The sequence below is a fragment of the Manacus vitellinus genome, unplaced genomic scaffold (assembly GCF_001715985.3).
Source record: "Manacus vitellinus isolate BGI_N305 unplaced genomic scaffold, ASM171598v3 scaffold_62_pilon, whole genome shotgun sequence".
Lineage (NCBI taxonomy): Eukaryota > Metazoa > Chordata > Aves > Passeriformes > Pipridae > Manacus > Manacus vitellinus.
In genome coordinates, this window is record NW_021940704.1 from 568,904 (window position 1) to 590,111 (window position 21,208).

The 21,208-nt window shown below is 53.1% G+C and overlaps 1 protein-coding gene across 1 annotated transcript; it reads left to right on the forward strand.

Annotated features, from left to right (window-relative positions):
• Window positions 1-271: 271 nt before the first annotated feature.
• Window positions 272-21,188, forward strand: OCRL (OCRL inositol polyphosphate-5-phosphatase; the record flags this gene model as incomplete). Its single annotated transcript, XM_029963745.1, has 22 exons — window positions 272-362; window positions 1,185-1,223; window positions 1,666-1,776; window positions 1,857-1,949; window positions 2,283-2,403; window positions 2,492-2,653; window positions 3,565-3,666; window positions 4,121-4,235; window positions 5,977-6,093; window positions 6,239-6,426; window positions 7,800-7,911; window positions 9,370-9,479; window positions 10,416-10,551; window positions 11,687-11,797; window positions 12,035-12,200; window positions 12,399-12,634; window positions 16,117-16,140; window positions 18,383-18,502; window positions 18,717-18,801; window positions 19,284-19,411; window positions 19,938-20,049; window positions 20,163-21,188. Coding segments are annotated over 22 exons (2,604 nt in total), but the record flags the coding sequence as incomplete, so codon positions are not given.
• Window positions 21,189-21,208: the final 20 nt, after the last annotated feature.

Below are 21,208 nucleotides of genomic sequence, written 5' to 3' on the forward strand. Positions count from 1 at the left end.
GGCCGCCGGAGCCGCAGGGTTGGAGTTTGTGTGGTTCTGGATCTGCCCCGTGCCAGGCGGAGTTGAACAGCTCTTAACTTCTCCCCACGGGCACCCACGTCCTGCGCGGTCCCACCTGTGTTGCTTTTTCCTTGTTCCTTCCCCATCAGTACAGCGATAGCAATCAAACACCGTGTCTGTGTACACACGGCTCCCGAGGCTGTGTGTGTGTGTGTGTATGTGAGAGAACAGGGCGTTGCTGCCGGGTTTTTGCAAGTCTTTTTTTTTTTTTTCTGCCCGCAGGATCGTTATCCACTCACAGGAGAAAGAAAACTCCGATCCGGATTATATTCCCATCAACAGCCGCTTTAAGTGTGTGCAAGGTACTGACTGCTGGGGGGAGGGTGGGAATCCACTGCTGTTCGTCCACAAACTCAAATTTAGTGGTGTTTCCTGACCTGCCTCCTGAGCAGGTGTGGGTTGTGTGCTTCCCCGTGAGACTGCAACTCACAGTTTATGGAATCCCCTTGTTCCTCATCCAAGTGGTTTGTCATTCCATGTCAGCATGTAGTTGTGAGGAACTTGGCTGGCCCCGGTGCGTGGTGGGCTTGCAGGGGCTGGAATTTGGTGTCTAGTGGTGTCTGTCTCTCTGGCTTCTCTGTCATGTCGAGAGTTGGGAACTTTTACCTGATTCCTGCATGTTCAGATCTAAATTTCCATAAGGTCTGGCAAGCTCTCAGCTCCCAGCAGTTGGATCGGGAAGGGCTTTAGGCCTTGGCTTGGAAGGACTTAAATAGCTGCAAGTGTCCTTGGGGCAAATCGTTGTCAGGAATAAAAGCAACTTTAGCCAGATTGGCTCATTCCCTTCTGTGCAGCTCAGTGAGGTTCTACCCCTGGTCTTGCACTGTAGAGAAGCTCTGAAGTTCCTTGTCAGGTTGGTCTTTCCCAAAGTAGCTGCACTGATGGGGAAAAACCATCCAAGTGTGTGAGAACTCTGTGTGCTGGGAATCTCCCTGGGACACTTGGTGGGAGGTGACTGTCTAGGTTCTCTGTGCCAGAGCCATTAGGAATGTACATAAATTAGAGCTGTTTGTTCCTCTTTCAGGACTCTTTGTGGTTTGTAGCAAGCAATGCGATTGTTTAAGTCCTCAGTTACTGCAGCATCCAGCATGAGCTGTCCTGATCCTTTTTTTTCTCTTTTCCAGAGGCAGAAGAAACTCTGCTGATTGATATAGCTGCAAACAGTAAGTTTTATAAGGGCAGTGGTGTGGCTGACCTGTCAGGGAACAGCTGCCTGGTGCTTGTTTCACCTTCCCAGTCTTCCCCCAGGCTCTGTGTTTGTCCTCTGCCCAAGCCACGATTGTTTTCCCTCTGATGTCATCTGGCTCTGCCAAATAACCACTCAGTTATTGCAACGGACAGGGCCTGAAATGCAAATGATTGAAACGTTTGCAATTTTCCATACTGCTTTTAGAGCTCCTCTCTGATAGATTGCAGTAGGGAGAAGGATTCCTAAAGCCAGAAGAACCTGCTGAGGATACCCCGAGCAGGGTGGGGGGATTTGAGAAGCGCAGGGAGAGTAACTTAGGTGCGGGTTTCCATCAGAAACAACGTCTGGAAGTTGTGTGTAAAGCCTGGTGACTGACTGTGAGCCGGCCTGGGCTGACTCTGTGAGTGTGTTTGAAGCAGGCTGCAAGGTCCGGATACAGGGCGACGAGACACCGGAGCGGCTCTTCGAGATCCCCGACGAGGAGCGCTGCTTGGGATTCCTGTCCGAAGTGCAGAGCATCCAGGAGGGTGAGCAGAGCTGCACCTCTGTGTGTGTGAAATCCTCTGACTTGTCAGCACGGTTTCTGACAGGGTGGGGTTTGTTCCAGCCCACCTGAAAGCTTCTCCTGAACCCAAGGACGGAGCCATCTGGCATCAGGTGGAGAAGAGCCTCCCAGGTCTGTTGCAGGCCTCTCCTCCAGGTACAGCTGGCTTTGCTCAGGGGCATGTGCAGTGCTGGGGTGCTTGGGGTGGGACCTGGATCTGACCCTGCCCTTGGCAGCCTGGCCTCTGCTCCCTGGTCTGTTCATTCCTTCCTGAGTGCTCTTTTCTGCCTTAGTTTGTGTGTAGTAAGCTCCCTGCTGCCTTGACTTGTGATTAGTGCCCCTTTCTCCCATTCCCTGAGTCACACAGTTGATAAATTCCTGTTATCATTTGGGGTTTTTTTGCTTTCTGTGGAGTTACATTTTTTCCATCTTGATCAGAGCTGTTTCAGATTGTTTCTCAGGGCATTGTGCTTGGATTTTTCATTACAGGAGCTCTGGGGTTTGAGGATGACTTCAGCACTCTGAGCCTAGAAGAGAAAAGGAATATGCAAAACCACCAAGCGGGATCTCGGCGGGAGCCCCCACCTCCTCCTGTTCCTCAGAACAGGCAGTAAGTAACACAGGGCATCTGTTCCCTTTTTTACTTCTCTTCCTAGACAGCAGAACAAGTTCTAGTGCTGGTTTTACCTCCTTCCTAGATTTCCCCGAGAGAGAGAAGGTACATCCAGAGACCAGCCCAAAGTGACCAACACAATGCGCAAGATGTTTTTGCCCAGCACGCAGTCAGGGCAGAGAGAGGGTCTCATCAAACACGTGCTGGCCAAGAGGGAGAAGGCCTACATCAACTGGCACAACTTCAGGTGAGAGTGAGGAGGAAGGGACAGAGCTGTGGGATCTCTGCTGTGAGCTCAGATCTCACCCAGGTTTATATCCTGGCAGCTTCTGATGGATGGCAGCTCAAGTGGCCAGTGAGGATGGTACAGCCTGAAAGTCACCAAGTGCCCATGGTGCAGCTGCTCCTATTGTGTCTTCTCCCTGTGTGTGTCAGATCTCCTGAGCCTCAATGAGGCTGGAGCAGTTGGGCAGAAAGGGTGAAGGTAGATGTCCCACCATGCTGTCCTGATTTTGCCCTGCATGACATGGTGCTGAAAGACCCAGATGTTTGCTGGTGGAATGTCTTAGTCCAGGAGGAGTGTCACTGGGAGTGACTCACACCTGGGAGAATTTTTTAAGGAGAGGCTGGATAGCCTCAGCCTGGAGAAAAGGAGGCTCAGGGGAGACCTCACTCTATACAACTCCCTGACAGGAGGGTGGAGCCAGGGGGAGTCTGGCTCTGCTCCCAGGTAACAAGTGACAGGACAAGAGGAAACGGCCTCAAGCAGTGCCAGGGGAGGTTCAGGTTGGACATTAGGAAGAATTTCTTCACAGAGAGGGCTGTCAGACATTGGAAGGGGCTGCCCAGGGAGGCAGTGCAGTCCCCATCCCTGGAGGTGTTCAAGGAACAACTGGATGTGACACTCAGTGCTCTGGGCGGGGTGACAAGGAGGGGGTTGATCACAGGTTAGACTCGATGATCTTGGCAGTGTTTTCCAACCTCAGGGATTCTGGGATCCTGTGAATTTCAGTTCCCCCCTGGCTGGCACAGCCCCAGGCAGGGGCAGCTCACAGTGTGTCAGTGTGTGCTCACAGTGTCTGCTCCCAGCCAGGACTCTGCTGTGCTGCTGTGGTTTTCATTGTGTTTTCTGACGGTTCAGCTGCTTTTGTGTTGTAGGTTTTTTGTGGGAACGTGGAATGTGAACGGGCAGTCTCCTGACAGCTTCTTGGAGCCGTGGCTGGTGTGTGACACGGAGCCTCCCGACTTCTACTGTGTTGGGTGAGTGGCAGCAACCTAGGTTTACTAATGGGGCTGGTTCTTTGTTGCTCTTGCTGGGATCCTGGAGGGCTATGTTTGGTTTAGGTTCTTGTCATGCTCCCAGAGGCTGCACAGAGCTGAGTTGTGTTGCCCAGGAGCTGTCTGAGGGCAGAGAGCTGTCGGATGAGGCAGAGGATTGGGTTAGACAAGGCTGGTGTGACATAACCGATTTTCCTGGAGGCATCTGCAGAGCATCCTGGTTGTCCTCTGCCTAAAGGGGTGCTTCCCAGGGGAGAGGGTCGCTAGGGGGTTATGGGTAGGGTCTCAGAGGCACCATGGGGAAATTGTGCTGCTTTATTTAGCAAGTGGCCATAAGGAGCTGCTCCTCCAAGGGCTGTTGCTGGAGGTTTCACATTCCTGTAGGAAGAGGGGGATGTGCATGAGGGCTGAAGGTGCTAAGCTCTTGGGTTTCCAGGTTCCAGGAGCTGGACCTCAGCACAGAGGCTTTCTTCTACTTTGATTCTACGAAGGAGCAGGAGTGGCTGGCTGCTGTGGAGAGGGCCCTGCATCCTCAGGCCAAGTACAAGAAAGTGAGTTCTGCTCAGTGGTGCGTCTTGTCATGGAACTGGCATGATGGGAAGGAAAAGGGAAAGGGGCTTCCCCTTTCCTCACCTACCCAAGGAGCAGGGCTTGGAGAAACTAAGGGTGGTACTGGGCATGTGTCAAGTGTGCCAAGTTAAATCTGGAGTGTGTATTTCTGCCCCACAGTTGTGGGGGAATATTGTGCTTCGAAGCAGAAATTTATAAAGGTGGGGATCACAATACCTTTATCAAATAGGAAGGTGGTGCAGGGAAGCAACAGGTTCAAATCCTCTACCTGTGTTACCATCTCACCCTGTAGTATAGAAGCCAGGTGTGTCCTGAGCTGGTAAATCAAATGAATAACTTTTTCCTGAAAGAATGGGATGATTTATGAAAAAAAAAATCTTCCAGAGGCTGTTGCCTTGGGACAGAATTTCTTCAGCTGTGGCAGGACTTTGTTCTGGCTGGTTAAGAGCAAGCCATTGGTTTTATGTCTGCTGTAGCAAACCTTTCTGCTGCAGGGACCAGTCCTAAATATATGAATGGGTTTCCCTGTCCTCCATAGCCCGCGTGTTCAATGTCACACCCTGTCCTGCTTGCCCTGAGCTGAGCTCAGGGGCAGGTGTTACAGGGAGTGAAGCAGGGAACAGAGCACCTTGCTGAGCTGAGACCCGTCGAGGGGAGTCAGGAGTCATGGCCTGCAGTGCAGAGAGGCCCTTTTCTTTACTTGAGTTTTGGGTGAATTCCTCCCACCCTGGTGAAAGAGAGAGCACAGGATACGGCTGCAGGAGGGGGAAGTGGCTGAAGCTGTAGATAAGACTTGTGGTCGCTTGTAAATTCCACTTCTGCAGAGCAGACTGGGTGCTGGGCTCTTCAGCTCTCAGCTTCTTCCCTCACTCCCTAGACTTAATCCCAACACATCTGAAAGTTTCTGTGAGGGTGCAGACTGCACTCAAGAAGGTGAGGCCTTGTCACTGTTTCAGAGTGGTGACCCCACTGTTTTGGAGGTTCAGGAAGATCACAGACTGGGCAGACATTGGCTTAGCATGTGTAAAAGATCAGCAGCAAACCCAAGATCCCCACTGGGACACAGCACATGAGCACGGTGTTAAGCCCTGGGGGCTGAATTCTGCAGCAGAGGAGAACAACTCAGCTCCAGAGAGAGGCCCTTTGCTTTAGGGAACGAGTGTTTCCTGAAAACCAATCGACCTGTACAGTTCAGAGATGCCTTTTGATACCCCATGCACATCTGCCTCAGGGAAATAAGAACATCTTTGTCCATTCCCCTTTGCATGTGCCACTGGCTCTGCTGGAGTTAGGAGCAAGCCAAGGTGAGCCCTGACTCCCAGCTGCACCTGCAGCCTCAGCACAGCCACAGCTTTACACCAGAACTGGCTGGAGCACTCAGGGTCTTCTCTGGTTGTGCTGACAAAGGCTGAGACCTCACCAACAGACCTGCTGTGTATTTATTCAGTTTCTCTTACCTCATCCTGTTGTAGAGAAGCACCAGCGTGGGGAATGCAGTGAGCTCAGCACAGCTCACGACTCTGGGGAGTGACAGATTGACCCCCAGAACCTTCCTGTGGGACAGGAGGCCCTTTCAGCAATGTTATTAAATTTAGGGATTGAGTACAGAACATGATGAGGAACGGGGGGAGCCAGAGCAACAGCGCATCAGACAGAGCAGGCAGCTCAGAACTGCATTCCCCCTGCCTCTCTGGGAACTCAGGATCCCGTTTATCTTCGCAGGTGCAAATGGTCCGTCTGGTTGGGATGATGTTGCTCGTATTTGCTAAGAAGGATCATCTGAGCAATATCAGAGAGATCGTGACGGAGTCTGTGGGCACGGGAGTCATGGGAAAGATGGTGAGTCACCCAGGCCAGCTTGTTGCTTCCCTGTATCCATGCGAGAAGCAGCACAGCCTGTTTTTGTTTACCTGTGCCATCCCTGTCCCCTCCCTGTGCCACACCTGACTCCTGCTCTAACCCCACTGGTACCTGCTGTTCCCAGGGCAACAAGGGCGGTGTGGCCGTGAGGTTTGTGTTCCACAACACCACCTTCTGCGTCGTCAACTCCCACCTGGCTGCCCACGTGGAGGACTTTGAGCGCCGAAACCAGGATTATAAGGACATCTGTGCCCGGATGAGCTTTGAGACCCCCGATGACAGCCTGCCTCAGCTCAACATCATGAAACACGAGTGAGTTGTGTTGATGTTTTCCCTTTTGAAGCGGTGTTGGTTTTACCCAAATCGAGCCAGAATTGCAGCAACAGGAGGTTTCATGCAGATAAGTTTTCTGGCTTGATAAAATAACTAGAAGTGCCAAGGGCTGTGCTGTTCTGCAGCTCCTGCAGACAAACTGTGGTCACCTCCTCATTGCGCTGTCCCCAGCGTCCCTCTCCTTGCATTTGTGTGTAACTCTTCAGCAGGCCTAAACAGAATACAAACTACTGGTAATTCTGTAGTTAATATTTAAACCATTAAAAAAAAAAAAACAAAAATAAAATGTAGAGTGGATTAGTACAGAAAATACTTCAACTATTAGATTATCCTTGATAATCCACTAGTGCAAATGTTGAGGTTTGACAAAAAGAAACAGGAAGAGTTCTGGTACTAGAGGGGGGGCTAAATTTTAATCTTTAAATGAACCCTTTGTGGAGTAAAGAGTGGGTCCCAAGAGTGTTTCTTTAGCTGCTGGTAATGACAAGGCTGTAGGTCCCTTTGGAAACCTGGAGAGGAGCAGGGCGGGAGCGGGTGCTGGTGAGCTGTGGCTAATGGCTGAGATGGGAAACAACATCCAGAAAGTTGTAAACTCCACAGGAATCTAACTCTGCTCCTGCCAATTCTGCATCAGTTGGTCTTTGTTGGGCAGATGGTGCAGCAGTAACCTGCTCTGGTTGAATGAAAGGCAGTGAAAAACCAACAGGTAAAACCGGGATGTCACACGAGGTGTGACCCTGCAGATACAGGTGCCTCTCCTGCCCAGCTGGCTGACAGGCAGGCTCTGCTTACTGAGCTCCACCACTTCCCTCTTCTGAACATGTGAAGAGCCTTAATACCAGCTAGATTTTGTGTGAAGCTTGGTGGGATACACTGGTTTCACTTCATTAGAGGGTCAGTGCTGTTCCCTAGCTTTTTTGGGGCTGAGGCAAACTCATTATCTCCCAGTAAACTAAGTCTTCAATCCTTGGAAGATCCCACAGGAGGTGGACTTAGTCCTGTAGGATCTGCTGCCACTAGAAATTTCTGCTTTTGGACTCGATCTTTCTTGTCTTCTTTTTTTTCTTCCACATGTCTCAACCATAATGTGATTTTTAAAAGGGAGATGTTAATTGCTGATCTGCTCTGAAATTCTTCCTTCTGAGGGTGGTGAGGCCATGGCAGAGGTTGCCCAAAGAAGCTGTGGCTGCCCCTGGATACCTGGAAGTGTCGAAGGCCAGGTTGGATGGGGCTTGGAGCAACCTGGGATACTGGAAGGTATCCCTGCCCATGGCAGGGAGGTGGAACAAGATGAGCTTTAAGGTCCCTTCCAACCCAAACCATTCCGTGATTCTATATGTCTTTGTTTCCAGTGTTGTCATCTGGCTGGGAGACTTGAACTACAGGCTGTGTCTACCAGATGCCAATGAAGTGAAGAGTCTCATCAGCAAGAACGAGCTTCAGAAGCTGCTGACATATGACCAGGTCAGTGAACTCACTCACATTTGCCCCGTCCTTGAGGGGTTGTCTTGGTTTAGGATATGCCTGTGCTTGGAAGGAGCTGGCAAACATGGAGCTGGGGAAGGGGCTGGAGCACAGGTTTGATGAGGAGCAGCTGAGGGAGCTCAGCCTGGAGAAAAGGAGGCTCAGGAGGGACCTTCTCACTCTCTGCATCACCTTGACAGGAGGGTAGATCCAGGTGGGGATCAGGCTCTGCTCCCAGGGAACAAGGGACAGGAGGAAATGGCCTCAAATTGCACCAGGGGAGGTTTAGGTTGGATATTAGGGAAAATTTCTTTCTGGAATGCACTGAACAGCCCTGGCACAGACTGCACAGGGCAGTGGTGGAGTCCAGTCCTGAGAGGATTTAAGAGACGTGTAGATGTGGCACTTGGGGGCATGGGTTAGTGGTGGCTTGGCAATGCTGCAGGAACAATTGGACTCAATGGTCTTGGAGGGCTTTTCCAGTCTAAGTAATTCCATGACACTCTGTAAGAAGGGTCTATAGACATAGACACTGGACCCTGATGGAGCTCTGGGTGCACTGGTGGCAACAACCCCCTGAACAAAGCCAGATTGTCCATACTGGATTAACTGGGTGACTCAGGCATTTACCATGGAGGTGTGTCTCTGTCTCAGTGCAGGAGTTCTCTCTTATGTACAAACTACAAGCTGAACACAGGAATTTGTAACAGCAACAAAAGCTGCTGTGATCAGTGTTGTGGAAGAGGTATTGATTTGGAGCCCAAATCTGCTCAGCTAGCTTGACCTGAATTCTGTGCTGTCACCTTCCCCGCTCGGCACTTCTCTGCAGCACCCTGAAACCCAGGGCAGGTACCTTTCAGGTGAAGGATTGCTCCCGTGAAACCCAACTGCAGTTGTGCAATATCACCTCTGACACAGTTTAACAGTGAATCTCATTCTGCTCTGTAGCTCGTTTCTGTTGTGCTGCAGAGCTTCGTGCAGGAAACAGCTGTGGCTTAGGTTTCAGTGAGGAAAACAACCAGGAGATTTTTCAGAAGAGGAAACGAGCGAAGGAGGGTGGTGTCAGGTTATCAACCGAGCGTAGTCCTAGAGACTCTTGCTAAAATGGTTGGCAGGGAAAGTTTAATGATGGTGACCTTGAGCCTGAAAAACTAATGAAGGCATTCAGCACAAGCAGAGCAGTTAGTATTTCCCTTAACTCTTATTTGATGCTGCCTGCATGGCTTGGTGCCCATTGTTACTCGGTCTGTTTGGAAAACATTCCACTGACGAGTTGAATTTTTACCTCTCTTAAAGGTGTGAGGTCTGAGAGGCAATTTGGGGATGTCTGTGAATTCCATGGCCACAGGTCGTGGTTGCTCTGCCTGTAGATCTGCTCTCTGACACTGCTGTGTGGGGGAGGGTTTATTTGATTTGGTTTGGTTTTTTTCTTTTTAAAGCTTTCTTTTTTTGCTTTAGCTGAATATTCAGCGCACTCAGAAGAAAGCATTTGCAGATTTCATGGAGGGAGAGATTAAATTCATCCCCACGTATAAATATGACTCTAAAACAGATCGCTGGGACTCCAGGTACACTGGCTGCCACTGGGCTTATTTACTTATGACATAAAAAGCATTTTCTCCCAAAACTTGATTTCCTGCTTCCTAGAGCTGGAAGTACCTGTCAGTGTTGTGTTTGCCCTCCTTTCTTTCCCCTGTTTTCTGCAATAAGCAGCCCCTGTGTATGATGAATGGGCGCATCCCTTAAACCGCAGTTGCTGCCGATCCTGCTGGATGAAGGCAGGTGAAGCATGAGCTCAGGGGGCCCTGCACTGGGGGCTTTCTCTTTTACCAGGGACAGGCAAACACATAAAAAGGAGTTGCAGAGATAAGGAAACAGGCTCTCTGAGTCACCCTGTCCCCTGACTTGCACACCCACGGGTGGCTGTGCTGTGATAGCAGCCGTGGTTCCTGCTTGATGCCTCCCCCAGACACGGCTGCATCTGCTGCAGGGGCTGCTCCAAAGGGAGAAACTCCCAAGAAGGAGTTTCAGACCATATAGTGATTGGATTTGACTCTGCCTGTGATTATGAATCAGCACAGTAGTTAATCTGAAGAAGGATAACCTAGGATTCAGGCTTCATAACATGATAGTAATCGCTGAGTAGACTTTCCATAGTGGAAACAATAAGTGATGGATCCAGCTGTGGGCAGAAAGATCTGGCGGCAAAAGAAAGTCATGCAGCTTGGGTCACAGTACACATGGCTTCAGGCTGTGGAAGTGGGCTTGACTGAGTCGTTTTGTTTTCCTGATGCTGGAAGGGACAGGAATTTTAGCTGCTGCGTCAGAGAAGGGGTAGAGAGCAGAAGAAATAACACAGAATTCAAGTTGGGGGAAGTGATAGGGTTCGTCCCATCACTGCTGTGATGGTGGGGGTGGAGGGAGCTGGCTGGCTAGGAAAAGGAACAGCTTGGTTGGTTTGTTAGGATCGTTGGATTTCCCTGGTAATCTCTTTTTCTTTGTAGTGGGAAGTGTCGTGTGCCGGCGTGGTGTGATCGGATCCTTTGGAGAGGAGGGAACATCAATCAGCTCCGGTACTGCAGTCACATGGACCTGAAGACCAGTGACCACAAGCCTGTCAGCGCGCTTTTCCGCATTGGGGTAGGTTTATCCATGTGCTGGGGCGGGATCCCAGCAATTCCAGGCATTCCTTCAGGAGTCAGGACACCTCTGCTAAGGCTGTTGCAAGAGGACAGATGAACCCAGCTGAGGTGTGGCTGCTGTGGGGGTGCTGCCTCTGGCAGTACTGGAATGGGGGAGCCCCTGCGTTCTCCCCACCGCATGGAGACACAGCAGCAGCCTGTGTTTGGTTGTACCTGTGCTGCCCCAGATGTGTCAACAGACTGTCACTGGTTCACACCTGAATGTCTTTGGTGGTGAGTGGCTGGCAGGACATTTGGGATTCCTGGCTTAGTGAATGGGGGCAGTCCATGTCCATTTTTGCTGCCTACTGCTCTCCCAGAAGGGGTCGGGTCAGAAGGGACCACAGTGGGGCGTCTGGTCAAACCTCCCTGCTCAAGCAGGGAGCACGTGGCAGAGGATTGCATCCAGATGGTTCTGGAATATCTCTGGTGAGGGAGATTCCACACCCTTTCTGGGCAATCTGTTCCAGTGCTCAGTCACTGCACAGGGAAGAATTTCTTCCTCATGTTCAGGTGGAACTTCCTGAGCACCAGTTTCTGCCTGTGGCCTCTTGTCCTATTGCCTGGCACCACTGATGCCTGGTCCATCCTCTGCCCCCTCCCTGCAGTTACTGACAGACATTGATGAGATCCCCTCTTAGTGTCTCTTCCTGAGGTTGAACAGGCCCAGCTCTCTCAGCCTTTCTCGGTCCCAGAGATGCTCCAGCTTCAGCATCTCTGTAGGCTCTGCTGGACCCACTGCAGGAGCTCCATGTTCCTCCTGTACTGAGAAGCCCAGAACTGGACACAGCACTGCAGATGTGCCTCACCAGGACTGAGTGGAATAGGCTGAGTCTCCTTAAAAGAGATTCCCCCAGTGATTTCCCGGTAGTGTGACCAGTGACCAGACAGACCCTGGTAACATCTGCAGGGGTGAAATGTGTAAGGTTGCAGATGCTGCTTGGGAGTGCACCCAGGCACGTGAACCCTCTCAGCCTTTCAGCTGCACAAGCAAGTGCTCAGAAAAATAGTTCACTTCTGCAGTTTGGTCATGACCAAGAGAGTCCCTGTGAAGCCGATCAGAAGCTTTGCTGAGCGTTTTCTGTCTCCCACAGGTGAAGATTGTGGATGAGCAGAAGTACCGGAAGCTGTTCGAAGACATCGTTCGTATAATGGACAGGATGGAGAATGACTTTCTTCCTTCACTGGAGCTGAGCAGGAGAGAGGTGGGGATGAGACCAGAATCACTGTCACTTCCCAAACGCAGCAGCCTTAGAAGTGCCAGAACTGCTTTTAAAGACTTTGGTTCAATGAACTCGATTATAGGAAATTGAACTCTTTCGGTGCACTCCTCTCAGCCATGGGGGGCCACAGCAATGTCTGGGGGCCACTGCAGAGTCTGGGGGAGTCTGGATGTATGCCCCATTGTGGCCACTAACGTCACTTGTGTTTTCTCTTTGCAGTTTGAGTTTGAGAACGTGAAATTCCGTCAGCTGCAGAAGCAGAAGTTTAAGATTACCAATAATGGGCAGGTCACCTGTCACTTCTCCTTCATCCCAAAGCTCAACGACAGCCACTACTGCAAGCCGTGGCTTCGGGCCGAGCCCTGCGAAGGTTACCTGGAACCAGGTGAGTTGTGTATTGGTGTAGGCTCCTATCCCTTCTCCATTCAGTCCCTCCCATCTCTCCCATGTCCCATGTTTCTTGCCATCAGCCTTGTCTGTTTGTCTTCTCTTTTGTGGCCTTTGTCCTTGCCACTGTATATTTGTCCTTGTCATCCCTTTTGGAGAGTGTCCCTGTATTCCTGAGATCTCCTGTGTGTTGCAGATGAGAGCACAGATATCTCCCTGGACGTGTACGTCAGCAAGGACTCGGTCACCCTCCTGAACTCTGGCGAGGATAAAATTGAGGATATTCTTGTCCTGCACTTGGACCGAGGGAAGGACTATTTCCTGACCATCAGTGGGACCTACCTGCCCAGCTGCTTTGGCACCTCCCTCGAGGCTTTGTGCCGAATGAAGCGACCGATCCGAGAAGTTCCAGTCACCAAACTCATAGACCTGGTGAGTAGCAGTGTTCTGGAGGAGCTCCTTTAACAGGGAGACACCTGATTCCTTTCTGATTACTCCCAAAAGCAGGAGTGACTGCAGCTCAGATTGGCCGTGCTGGCCCTGAGCTGAGTGACTTTTCACAGAGCTTGAGGTGCTCTTTTATTCTTCCCCTCCACCACAGCCAGTGGCTTTGGACAGCCTATACTTTATCCCTTTTGTCTGAGTAGACTCTAAACATTGTTTGATGGGGCAAAAAAGTGATCCCAGCACCTCATGTTGGTGTTAGTGGTGCTGGCAGGCTCAGCTGGGTAGCACTGTGTGTCATAAGAGGTGTGATTAAGGTCCTGTCCTCCCAGGTGCCAGGGCTTCTTCTGCTGTGCCAGGTGCTCCGGGAACCTTTTCCTTCTGGATGCATTCCCACTGCTCAGGGCAAAGGAGCAAGCAGAAGCAGGAGGACTGAAGGAGGGACTGTGGTGTTGGGTGTGGTGTGCTGATGGGCACAGCTCAGCAAATGGGCCTCTCTGGCCAGTTTCTCCCACACCAACCACAGTGAGAGATAAGGCCTCAGTGAGAGATAATTCATCACTGAGAGATAATTTATCACTGAGATGTATCTCTGTGGTGCAGAGAACTGTTCCTCTCCTCAGCATTCACCAGCTCCAAATATTCCTCCTCCTGAAGCCTATCGTGTGCATGTGAGGGGGTGCAGTTCTGCCCTAGTCACCTTTTGTCCTTTGGGTGTCTCTAATGGCCATTTCTGGGATTAAGCCCCATGTTGGGGATGTAATTCTGATTTCCAGGCTGGTTTCATTTGTCTCTCCTGATGGCCTTATCTGGCCCTGTTCCGGTGAGGTGCAGCAGCTCCTGAGTTCTAGTCCATGTCCCCATTCTTGTTCAGCCAGGAAAGCCATTTCTTTCTGTTCACCTTTAAGCTCAGCCCTGTTTGAGTCTCTATGCCATGTGATACCTTCTCTCTTCTCTGATTTCTCACAGTCTCACCCTTCCATGAGAGTTTTTTTGTCCAGTAGGCTGCTGCTTTTCCACCTCTGTAGATTTGCCAGCTTCCACTCCCATTGCTTCCACATTTTCCCTTCAGCAGTTACCCCATGCTTCTTGTTGCCTCTTCCAGTTCCCACCTTTTGTTGTAGGTCTCTACTTTACTTTTCTGACAAGTCCAATACACAGAAAGGTCATTCTTATACTAGAATTTTGACTTTGTAACACACAATCAGGCTAAGCAGGGTCCAGGTGGCAGTATACATTTGCCTCCTCAGGTCAAGCAGCTGATCCAGACTTCAGGCTCTTCAGACTTCTCAGGATTCGATTGAAAGTCAGTCTTGTTCTAGAACTGGATCTGGAGTATTTCATTGGCCTTGGTGGCTTTTCCACCTGCTTTTTCCTGCTCAGCGCTGAGTGCTCTACCAAGCACCTCTTGCTTGATAGAGAGAAACTTGGGCCCAGACTGTCCTCACAGTCACACACTGTTACTTTTCTAAGAGTACTTTGAGGCTTCTTCTCCTTCCTTTACCTGTAGATTTCCTTCTCCTGTCACTCACTGAAACATCTAGAAATATAGGAAGCAATCAGCAAAGAGCACCTGCCCCAGTGTCTGCAGCATGGACACATCCCCCATGTCCAAGGGGAGAGCTATTTTAGGTGTTTTGGTTCTGATCTTACCTGTGAGCTGAGAAATTCTCGGAGACAGACCAAGCTGAGCACTTCCTGCCCCAGGGCAGTGGTGCAGGTGCTGCCTGCTCTGCAGCCCAGAGTGTTTGGGTGCAGTTCCCTGTGTTTAGGTACTGCTCAGGCTGTGTAAGGCCAGCAGTGTCTGTGCCTTAAGAACCACTTTCCCTCCTTCACTTGTGCGGTGTTAGGGTTTGCCCTTCCCTGCATCCAGCATTTTCCTCAGCCTGGCTGGGCTGAGTTTGGAGCATTTTCCTCAGCCTGGCTGGGCTGTGTTTGGAGGTCTGGAGATGCAGGTCAGTAAGGGGCTGAGGCAGGTGGGTGTTGGGTAGTGCAGTATAGATGGGAGTTTATCTGGAAATGGTTCTCCTGGTTCTCCCAGGAGGGAGACACTGGCACTGCTGCTGACACTTGAGCACCTCTCCTTTGGGATTTCAGTATTAGTGTCTCATCCTGTTTTTTCTTGGGATCCTACTGTGGGCTTTAAAAAGCCTCGTGAAGAACCTCTGTCAGGAACAGGTGAGTCTCACAGAATAGGGCATTCAGTGCTGAAGGCTCAACATTAGGGAGAAATTCTTCCCTGTGAGGGTGGGGAGGCCCTGGCACAGGTTGCCCAGAGAAACTGTGGCTGCCCCATCCCTGGAAGTCTCCAAAGCCAGGTTGGACGGGGCTCGAACAACCTGGTCTAGTGGAAGGTGTCCCTGCCCATGACAGGGGGTGGAACAGGGTGAACTTTAAGGTCCCTTCCAACCCAGACCATTCCATGACTCTATGAAGAGGTGAGCAGCCAGGCACAGGCAGGTCGGGGGTGGTGAGGCTGGAGATGACTCACCCATTACAAAATGAGCCTGTGCAGGTGGCTGTGTGCCCTCCCAAACCTGTCACTGTGTCCCTCCCCCTGTGCCTCAGAAGAGGAACCTGTGCCAGCTCCTGTTTGGAGCAAGCTGTTCCCAGGAAGAGGCCAGTCTGTTGGTGCTGTGTTAGAACTCAGGGAGCCTCCAAGTGAAGCAGGCACTGCAGAGGCCACAGAGGACCCTGAGATGCTGCTCCCTCCCCATGTGCCCTATGCCGTGGAAGCTGCAGTTGCTCCCAGCTCGGCCTGGGAGTGTGTTTGGGCTGTTCCCAGCCTGAAAGGTTGATCTGCCAAGACTCAGCTTGGACAACCTGCTTCTGTTCCCTCCTGCAGGCTCCGTGAGCAGTGTCCAGCCTGCCCTGGCTGGTACAGGGTTGGCTGTTTGGGGATGCTGAGGGCTTGGCACGCTCCTCCCCGCGCTGTGCTAATGCTCTTAGGCTGCGGCAGCAGCAGCCGGGGTTTGAGCACAAACCCTCATTTCCCTGACAGTACCCAAAGCTGCTTAGGGGCCCTGCAAGCTCCACAGCTGCCACACACTCAGAAACACAGATTTAGCCCCGGGAATATTTTATCTCCAGCCCAGTCACAAGGGAAGATGGCTGAAATAACATAGGGTCGTTGATTCTGACCAGTGGAACTTCTTCCTGAGGGACCCGTGTCACCTGCCCATTGCCCAGCTGTTGGCCAGTGCACAGCACCGTCCGAGCCCCTTGGAGGGTTTTCCAGAAATCCTGACGAGGTTGTGCATCATGTGAGCAGGATTGTTGCTAATTGGCAGGCAAATCTCTCACCACAGGTTTAACTTTGGCCTTGTCAGCAAAATGTGTGAAGGACCCGGTGTTCAGTGGGTTCTTGTAATGCAAATTAAGCTTCTGCTTAATCAGAAGAGTTAATCCAAGAGTGCTTTCTCCTTCTTAACCACACTTTTTTCCTCTTCTCTCTTTCCCTCTGCTCTCAGGGAGAAGACAGCTTCTTAGAAAAGGTAACACAAGCAATTGCAGTGTGGCAGTCTGCCTCTCAGTGGTGTGTTTGTAAAGAATGAGAGCTTTTCCCTTGTTTTCTGTGGCAGAGGGAAGGGGAGGGGGCACAGAGGGGACACGGCTGCCAGCAAAGCCTCTTAGCACAGCTGTGGGCTGGATGAGAACATGGAGGAGCACGCAGATCCAAGCCCAACTGAGATGTTAAAGCTCACCAAATTTGCTTTGGGGGAAAAAACTTACTCTTCTGATCCTGGCAGCAATTCTGGATGTTCCCAGAAAAGATTGGCAGCCTTTGGCACACCATGCTTGTAAGGTGGGGTTTACCACAGCACCTTCTCAGACCTGTGGGGAGAGGGCTGGAGCAGGAAACTGAGGTCTTTTGCTCCTTCCATCTTGTGTCCCTGTGGAGGCCGAAGGAGGGCCTTTGCAGGAGGTGAATGTTGCTGCACCTCCTCAAGCAGTGTTGCTGGGGCTGCCAGCTCCAATGGCCATGATGCCCAAGCAAGATCACTGCTTCCCTTGGCACCCGTGCTCTGTGCTGGAGCCAAGCAAGGAAAACATGTCCTTGGGAGAGCAAGTGGGAGATGCCGGGGGTGTTCCCACCCTCCCTACGCGGGCTCTGGCATTTGTAACTTGTTTGAGCTGGCTCTGCGCCGCCTTCCCAGGCTGGGTGAGTTGTTCCTCCCCAAGCTGTTGGTGCAGTGACAGGGTAAAACAGGAGAGGGAAGGGATGTCCCCTCTCTAAGAGGGGATTGAACTCAGGTGTTAAACCAGATGAAGCTCCCAGACTCCCTCCTGGCAGAAGAGAAGGGAGGAATTTGTGCCTGCCTTCTGGGAACATCCTTCTGTGGGAGCATCTTCCCGTGGGAAAGACACGGCCCTTCCTCGCACGCGGCAGGAGAGGGCGCTCAGGGCCCAGCCAACTCACACGACGCCTCCTCCTCCTCTGTCTCCTCCTCCTCTTCCTTCTCCCCCGCCTTGAGGCGCCCTGAGCCTTCTCCTCCTCCTCCTCCTTCTCCTCTTCCGTGAGCTGCTGGGATCTCCTGCTTTGGAGGTCTCCGCAGTTCTCCCAGTCATGCCAAGGGCTGCTCCAACACTCAGCTCCAGCGATGTTGGCACAGGGAGTTTCTGTAGAAGAGCCCACAGCCCTGGGAGAGGGTCTGTACTCTCCCCTGTTTCCTTTTAGGGGAATTCTGTGGTGCTCTTGCTTGACACGCTGCTTCCCAACCTTCCTAGTGCACGTGGCTGAGCGAGGCAGCCGTGCAGCCACGACCACACATCTGCTGGCTGGGTCGGACCTGGCGGTGTGCAGGGCAGAGCTGTGCTGTGCCTTTTGGCAGCTGGGGCTACTGCCTGTGCCACTGGGCTTGTGAGAACCCAGGGTGTCTCTGGGTGCAGTGTGGAAGCTGACCCTGGCTCTGGCTGCTGCCAGGGTGTGCTACAGGGACAGCCATGGCAGTTGTCACCTCAGCTGCCAGCTGGAGTGAGGCGCTTTGTGTGTGGCTTGTGGGCTCCTCTGCTGGTGGCCAGGGTTGTGTTCTTGCTTGTGCCAGTCTCTGGGTGTTTTGGGAGTGCTGGGCATGGCTTTCTCTTTGGAAGGAATGTGAGTGATCATGAAGCGAAAGTAAAATCAAGCCAAGAATATTGATCCTGTTAAAGCTCGATGTGATGGAGATGTCTGAGCTGTGGAGCTCGTCAGCTGCTCCACATGAGTAAGCGGGAACCATGGCAGTGGTTCTGTGTGCTCAGTGAGACTCTCCCTGGGAAAATCAGGGAAGGAACTCCAGAAATCGGGACTGCTTCAGAGCCCCGAGGGTAACCATGGCTGGAGCACAGCGGAGCTGGGGCAGACACGACATCAGTGGGATGAGTGGGCCCGGGGGCTGGATCTAACCCAGGGTGGGAGCTCACGCAGCACAAGGACTTGCTGGGTCCCAGTCTCTGTCAGCTGCAGGGTGGGAGCTGGGATGGGGATGGGCCACCCTGGGAGGCCAGAGCCCCCTCCTGTGGGGCTGGGAGGGCTGGGGCTGTCAGGGGGTTGTTCCTGGGGGCAGCAGGAAGGGGCAGAGCCAGGACCTACAGAGCAATGGCTGGTGCTGTGGAAGCGAGTCAGGGCCAGAGCAGTGCAGGGTCCTGCTGCCTCCCCTCTCCCACCTTTCCCTACAAGGGAGTAGGAAACAGACTGAGGGACTGAGACAGAGGGACTGAGGTTTCCCTGAACTCTCATGTGCTCTTTGTTCCCAGGAGAAATCCGTCCTGCAGATGGGCTCCCTGGACAGTGAGGAGGCAGGTGAGGTGCCGCTACAGGTGCCGAAGGAGATCTGGCTCTTGGTTGACCACCTGTTCAAGCATGCCTGCCACCAGGTAAGAGGGCCTCTGCCATGCCAGCTTTCCTGGTGACCTGGTTCCTCATAAGCACTTGAAGATCAGATCCAATTTGGTGTTTACAGGGCAGGACTTTTCTGTGTGCTTGAGGCACTGGCTGGGGGTCCCAGGGTTCACCCCACAGTCACCATGTGCCTCAGCCTTTATGGGGAAGCCTTTTCGACTTTGTCCATCCCTGTGCTGTTTTTGGCAGGAGGACCTGTTCCAGACTCCAGGCATGCAAGGAGAGTTGGAGCAGATCATTGACTGCCTGGACACCAGCATTCCTGAGACAATCCGTATCCTTGCCTCAGTTCTGGATCTCAGTTCTGCTGGGAGAACTTGCTCTCAGGAGAGCTTGTCTGTCACCTTTACCTGGCAGGGTCCATGATGGGTGTGGGCTCCTCTCAGTCCCTGCACAACCTCTCTGGAAGCTGTGTGTGTGCTGGCCAAAGCAACCAGGGGGCTCTGGAAGCTTCCTCAGGGCTCTGCCAAGCGCAGGGATACTGGGGAGCATGGTCTGGAGAAGGGGCTAATGGAGCAGAGAGCTTCTGTGTGGCCAGAGGGTGGGGAAATGCAGTGTAGGGTGCATGGAGCAGTGTTTTGTATGGATGGGGGACAGCAGAGGAGGAGAAGGAGGAGCAGTTAGGCAGGCAAGAAGCTTGCATGACCTCCAGGGAGGAAGCAGAGGTGAGCACCTGGGGAGGAGGAGAGGGATGGAGCATCTGGGGAGGGAGGGGATCTCTCTGCTCAGCACAGCCCTTGATTCCCATGGGTCCAGCGGGCAGTAATCACTCCGTGGCTGAAGCTCTCCTCATCTTCTTGGAGGCTCTGCCAGAGCCTGTGATCTGCTACGAGCTGTACCAGCGGTGCCTGGATTGGTCACACAACAGCCGGCTGTGCCGACAGGTGAGGGGCTCCTGCTGGCTGGGGGCTCTGCCATGGCCCTGTGCCTTCCTGGGTCCTGCTCCCTTCCAGGGTGCTGGCAAGTGGCTCTGGGAGCAGGCAGCTCTTCTAAAGACACCCCAAGTGAGCCTTGTGTCACCCCGAGCACATGGGGAATAGCAGCCCAGGGGAGGGGACAAGCCACCTCTACTCCTTAAGGGCTTGAGCACCTGCTCACAGCTAAAATTCTTGTCCTTCCTCAGAGGACTGTGAGTGGCTCTTTATAGCTGGTGGGGCAGTAAGCCAGGCCAAGCGTGTCCTTGGGCAGAGGGGGAAGGTTTGGGGCAGTGAGAACTTGTTTGGGGCACTTGTGGGCTGTGGCTCCTGGTGACACTGCTTCTAGGAAAACTGTTTCACCAGGAAAAAGCCCACAAGTGCCATGGGCGCTGGGCTGCAGCTGGGGGTCATTGCTCTGGAGTCCACAGTGCCACATGTGCCCAGGCTACAGCGATGGAAGCTGAGAGAGCTTCCTGACGCCATTTCCTTGCAGGTGATCCTTCAGCTGCCAAGCTGCCACCGCAATGTGTTTCGGTACCTAATGTCCTTCCTCCGGGAGCTGCTCAGGTACTCGGAGGACAACAACGTCAGTGTCGCCATGATCGGTGAGTGCTGTTGCTCTGCTCCGCTTCTGCCGCCCTTGCTCCATCCCAGCCCTTTTCTGCACCTTCCAAGGTCTCCCTAACTCACCAGTGGCTGATTTTGCCTGCCTCCACAGCTGCCCTGTTCTCCAGCCTCCTCCTGCGCCCTCCGCCCAACCTGATGGCCAAGCAGACCCAGCAGGACCGCCAGCGTGCCATCAACTTCCTCTACAGCTTCCTGCTCGCCGGGGACGAGGAGTGACTCCTGCCGCGTGCCAAAGCCGGGGCCCGCGCTCCAGCCGGGCCTCTCACAGCTCCGAGGGGTAAAGGCTCAAAGCTCTCCAAGTGCCATGTTTACAGTTGGAAGGGATGTGTTCCCCCTCCTTCCCACGCTGTGCCCCAGAGGACCTGCATGCTCATTGCACTGCCATCCACCACTGGAGCCTCCGGCTTCTCCGCGGGAGCCGGGTGGATCTGTTGATACCCGAGCACTGTGCCAGCACCCGTCGTCCTGTGGCTGTGTCACCCGAGTCACGCTTCTCTGTGTCACCCCCATCTCCCCGGAGCCGCTGTGGAGAAGGGTGGGGACGGCTGGTGCTCCCAGAGACCGTGGCACGCTGCGTGCCTCCGGTGCCAGGTATGCCTGCTGGTGTGTACAGCACCCCAGACTGGTGTGGGACTTGTGTCACCCTCTGCCACACAGCTGGCCCAGCCAGCCCCGATGCCGTCACTGTGCTATGGATCGTGCTGTCCCAGGAAGGTTGTTCGGACGTTCGGCCTCCCTCCTTCGGCAGGGCCTTCCCCTCTCCCCTCCCTCCCAGGGCCCCGGCACACGGGTCTGTCCCTGCACCTCACATTGTGCCCTCACTCTCCCTTCCCCTGCGCTCAGCATCCCTTGGGGACATGGAAGGGCAGGTAGCTTGGAGTGGCCGGAGTCAGGCAGGGCCATGAGCTGCCCTCTGCTTCTCCCAGGCTGTCCTGTGCCTAGCACAGGGCAGGAGGTGGCTTCTGTCCCTTCATCCTGGCTTGCAGGACTCGCTGGGTGACCAGGTGCCAGTGGATGGCCTCCATCCCCTCCTCCCCAGGAGGTGCAGGCTTTGGGGGGGTGAAAGGAGCCAGAAGTGCACCTCGGGAGCCAGAGGAGCAGCTGTGGGGGCTGTGCTGGGGGGCTGCAGTGCCAGGG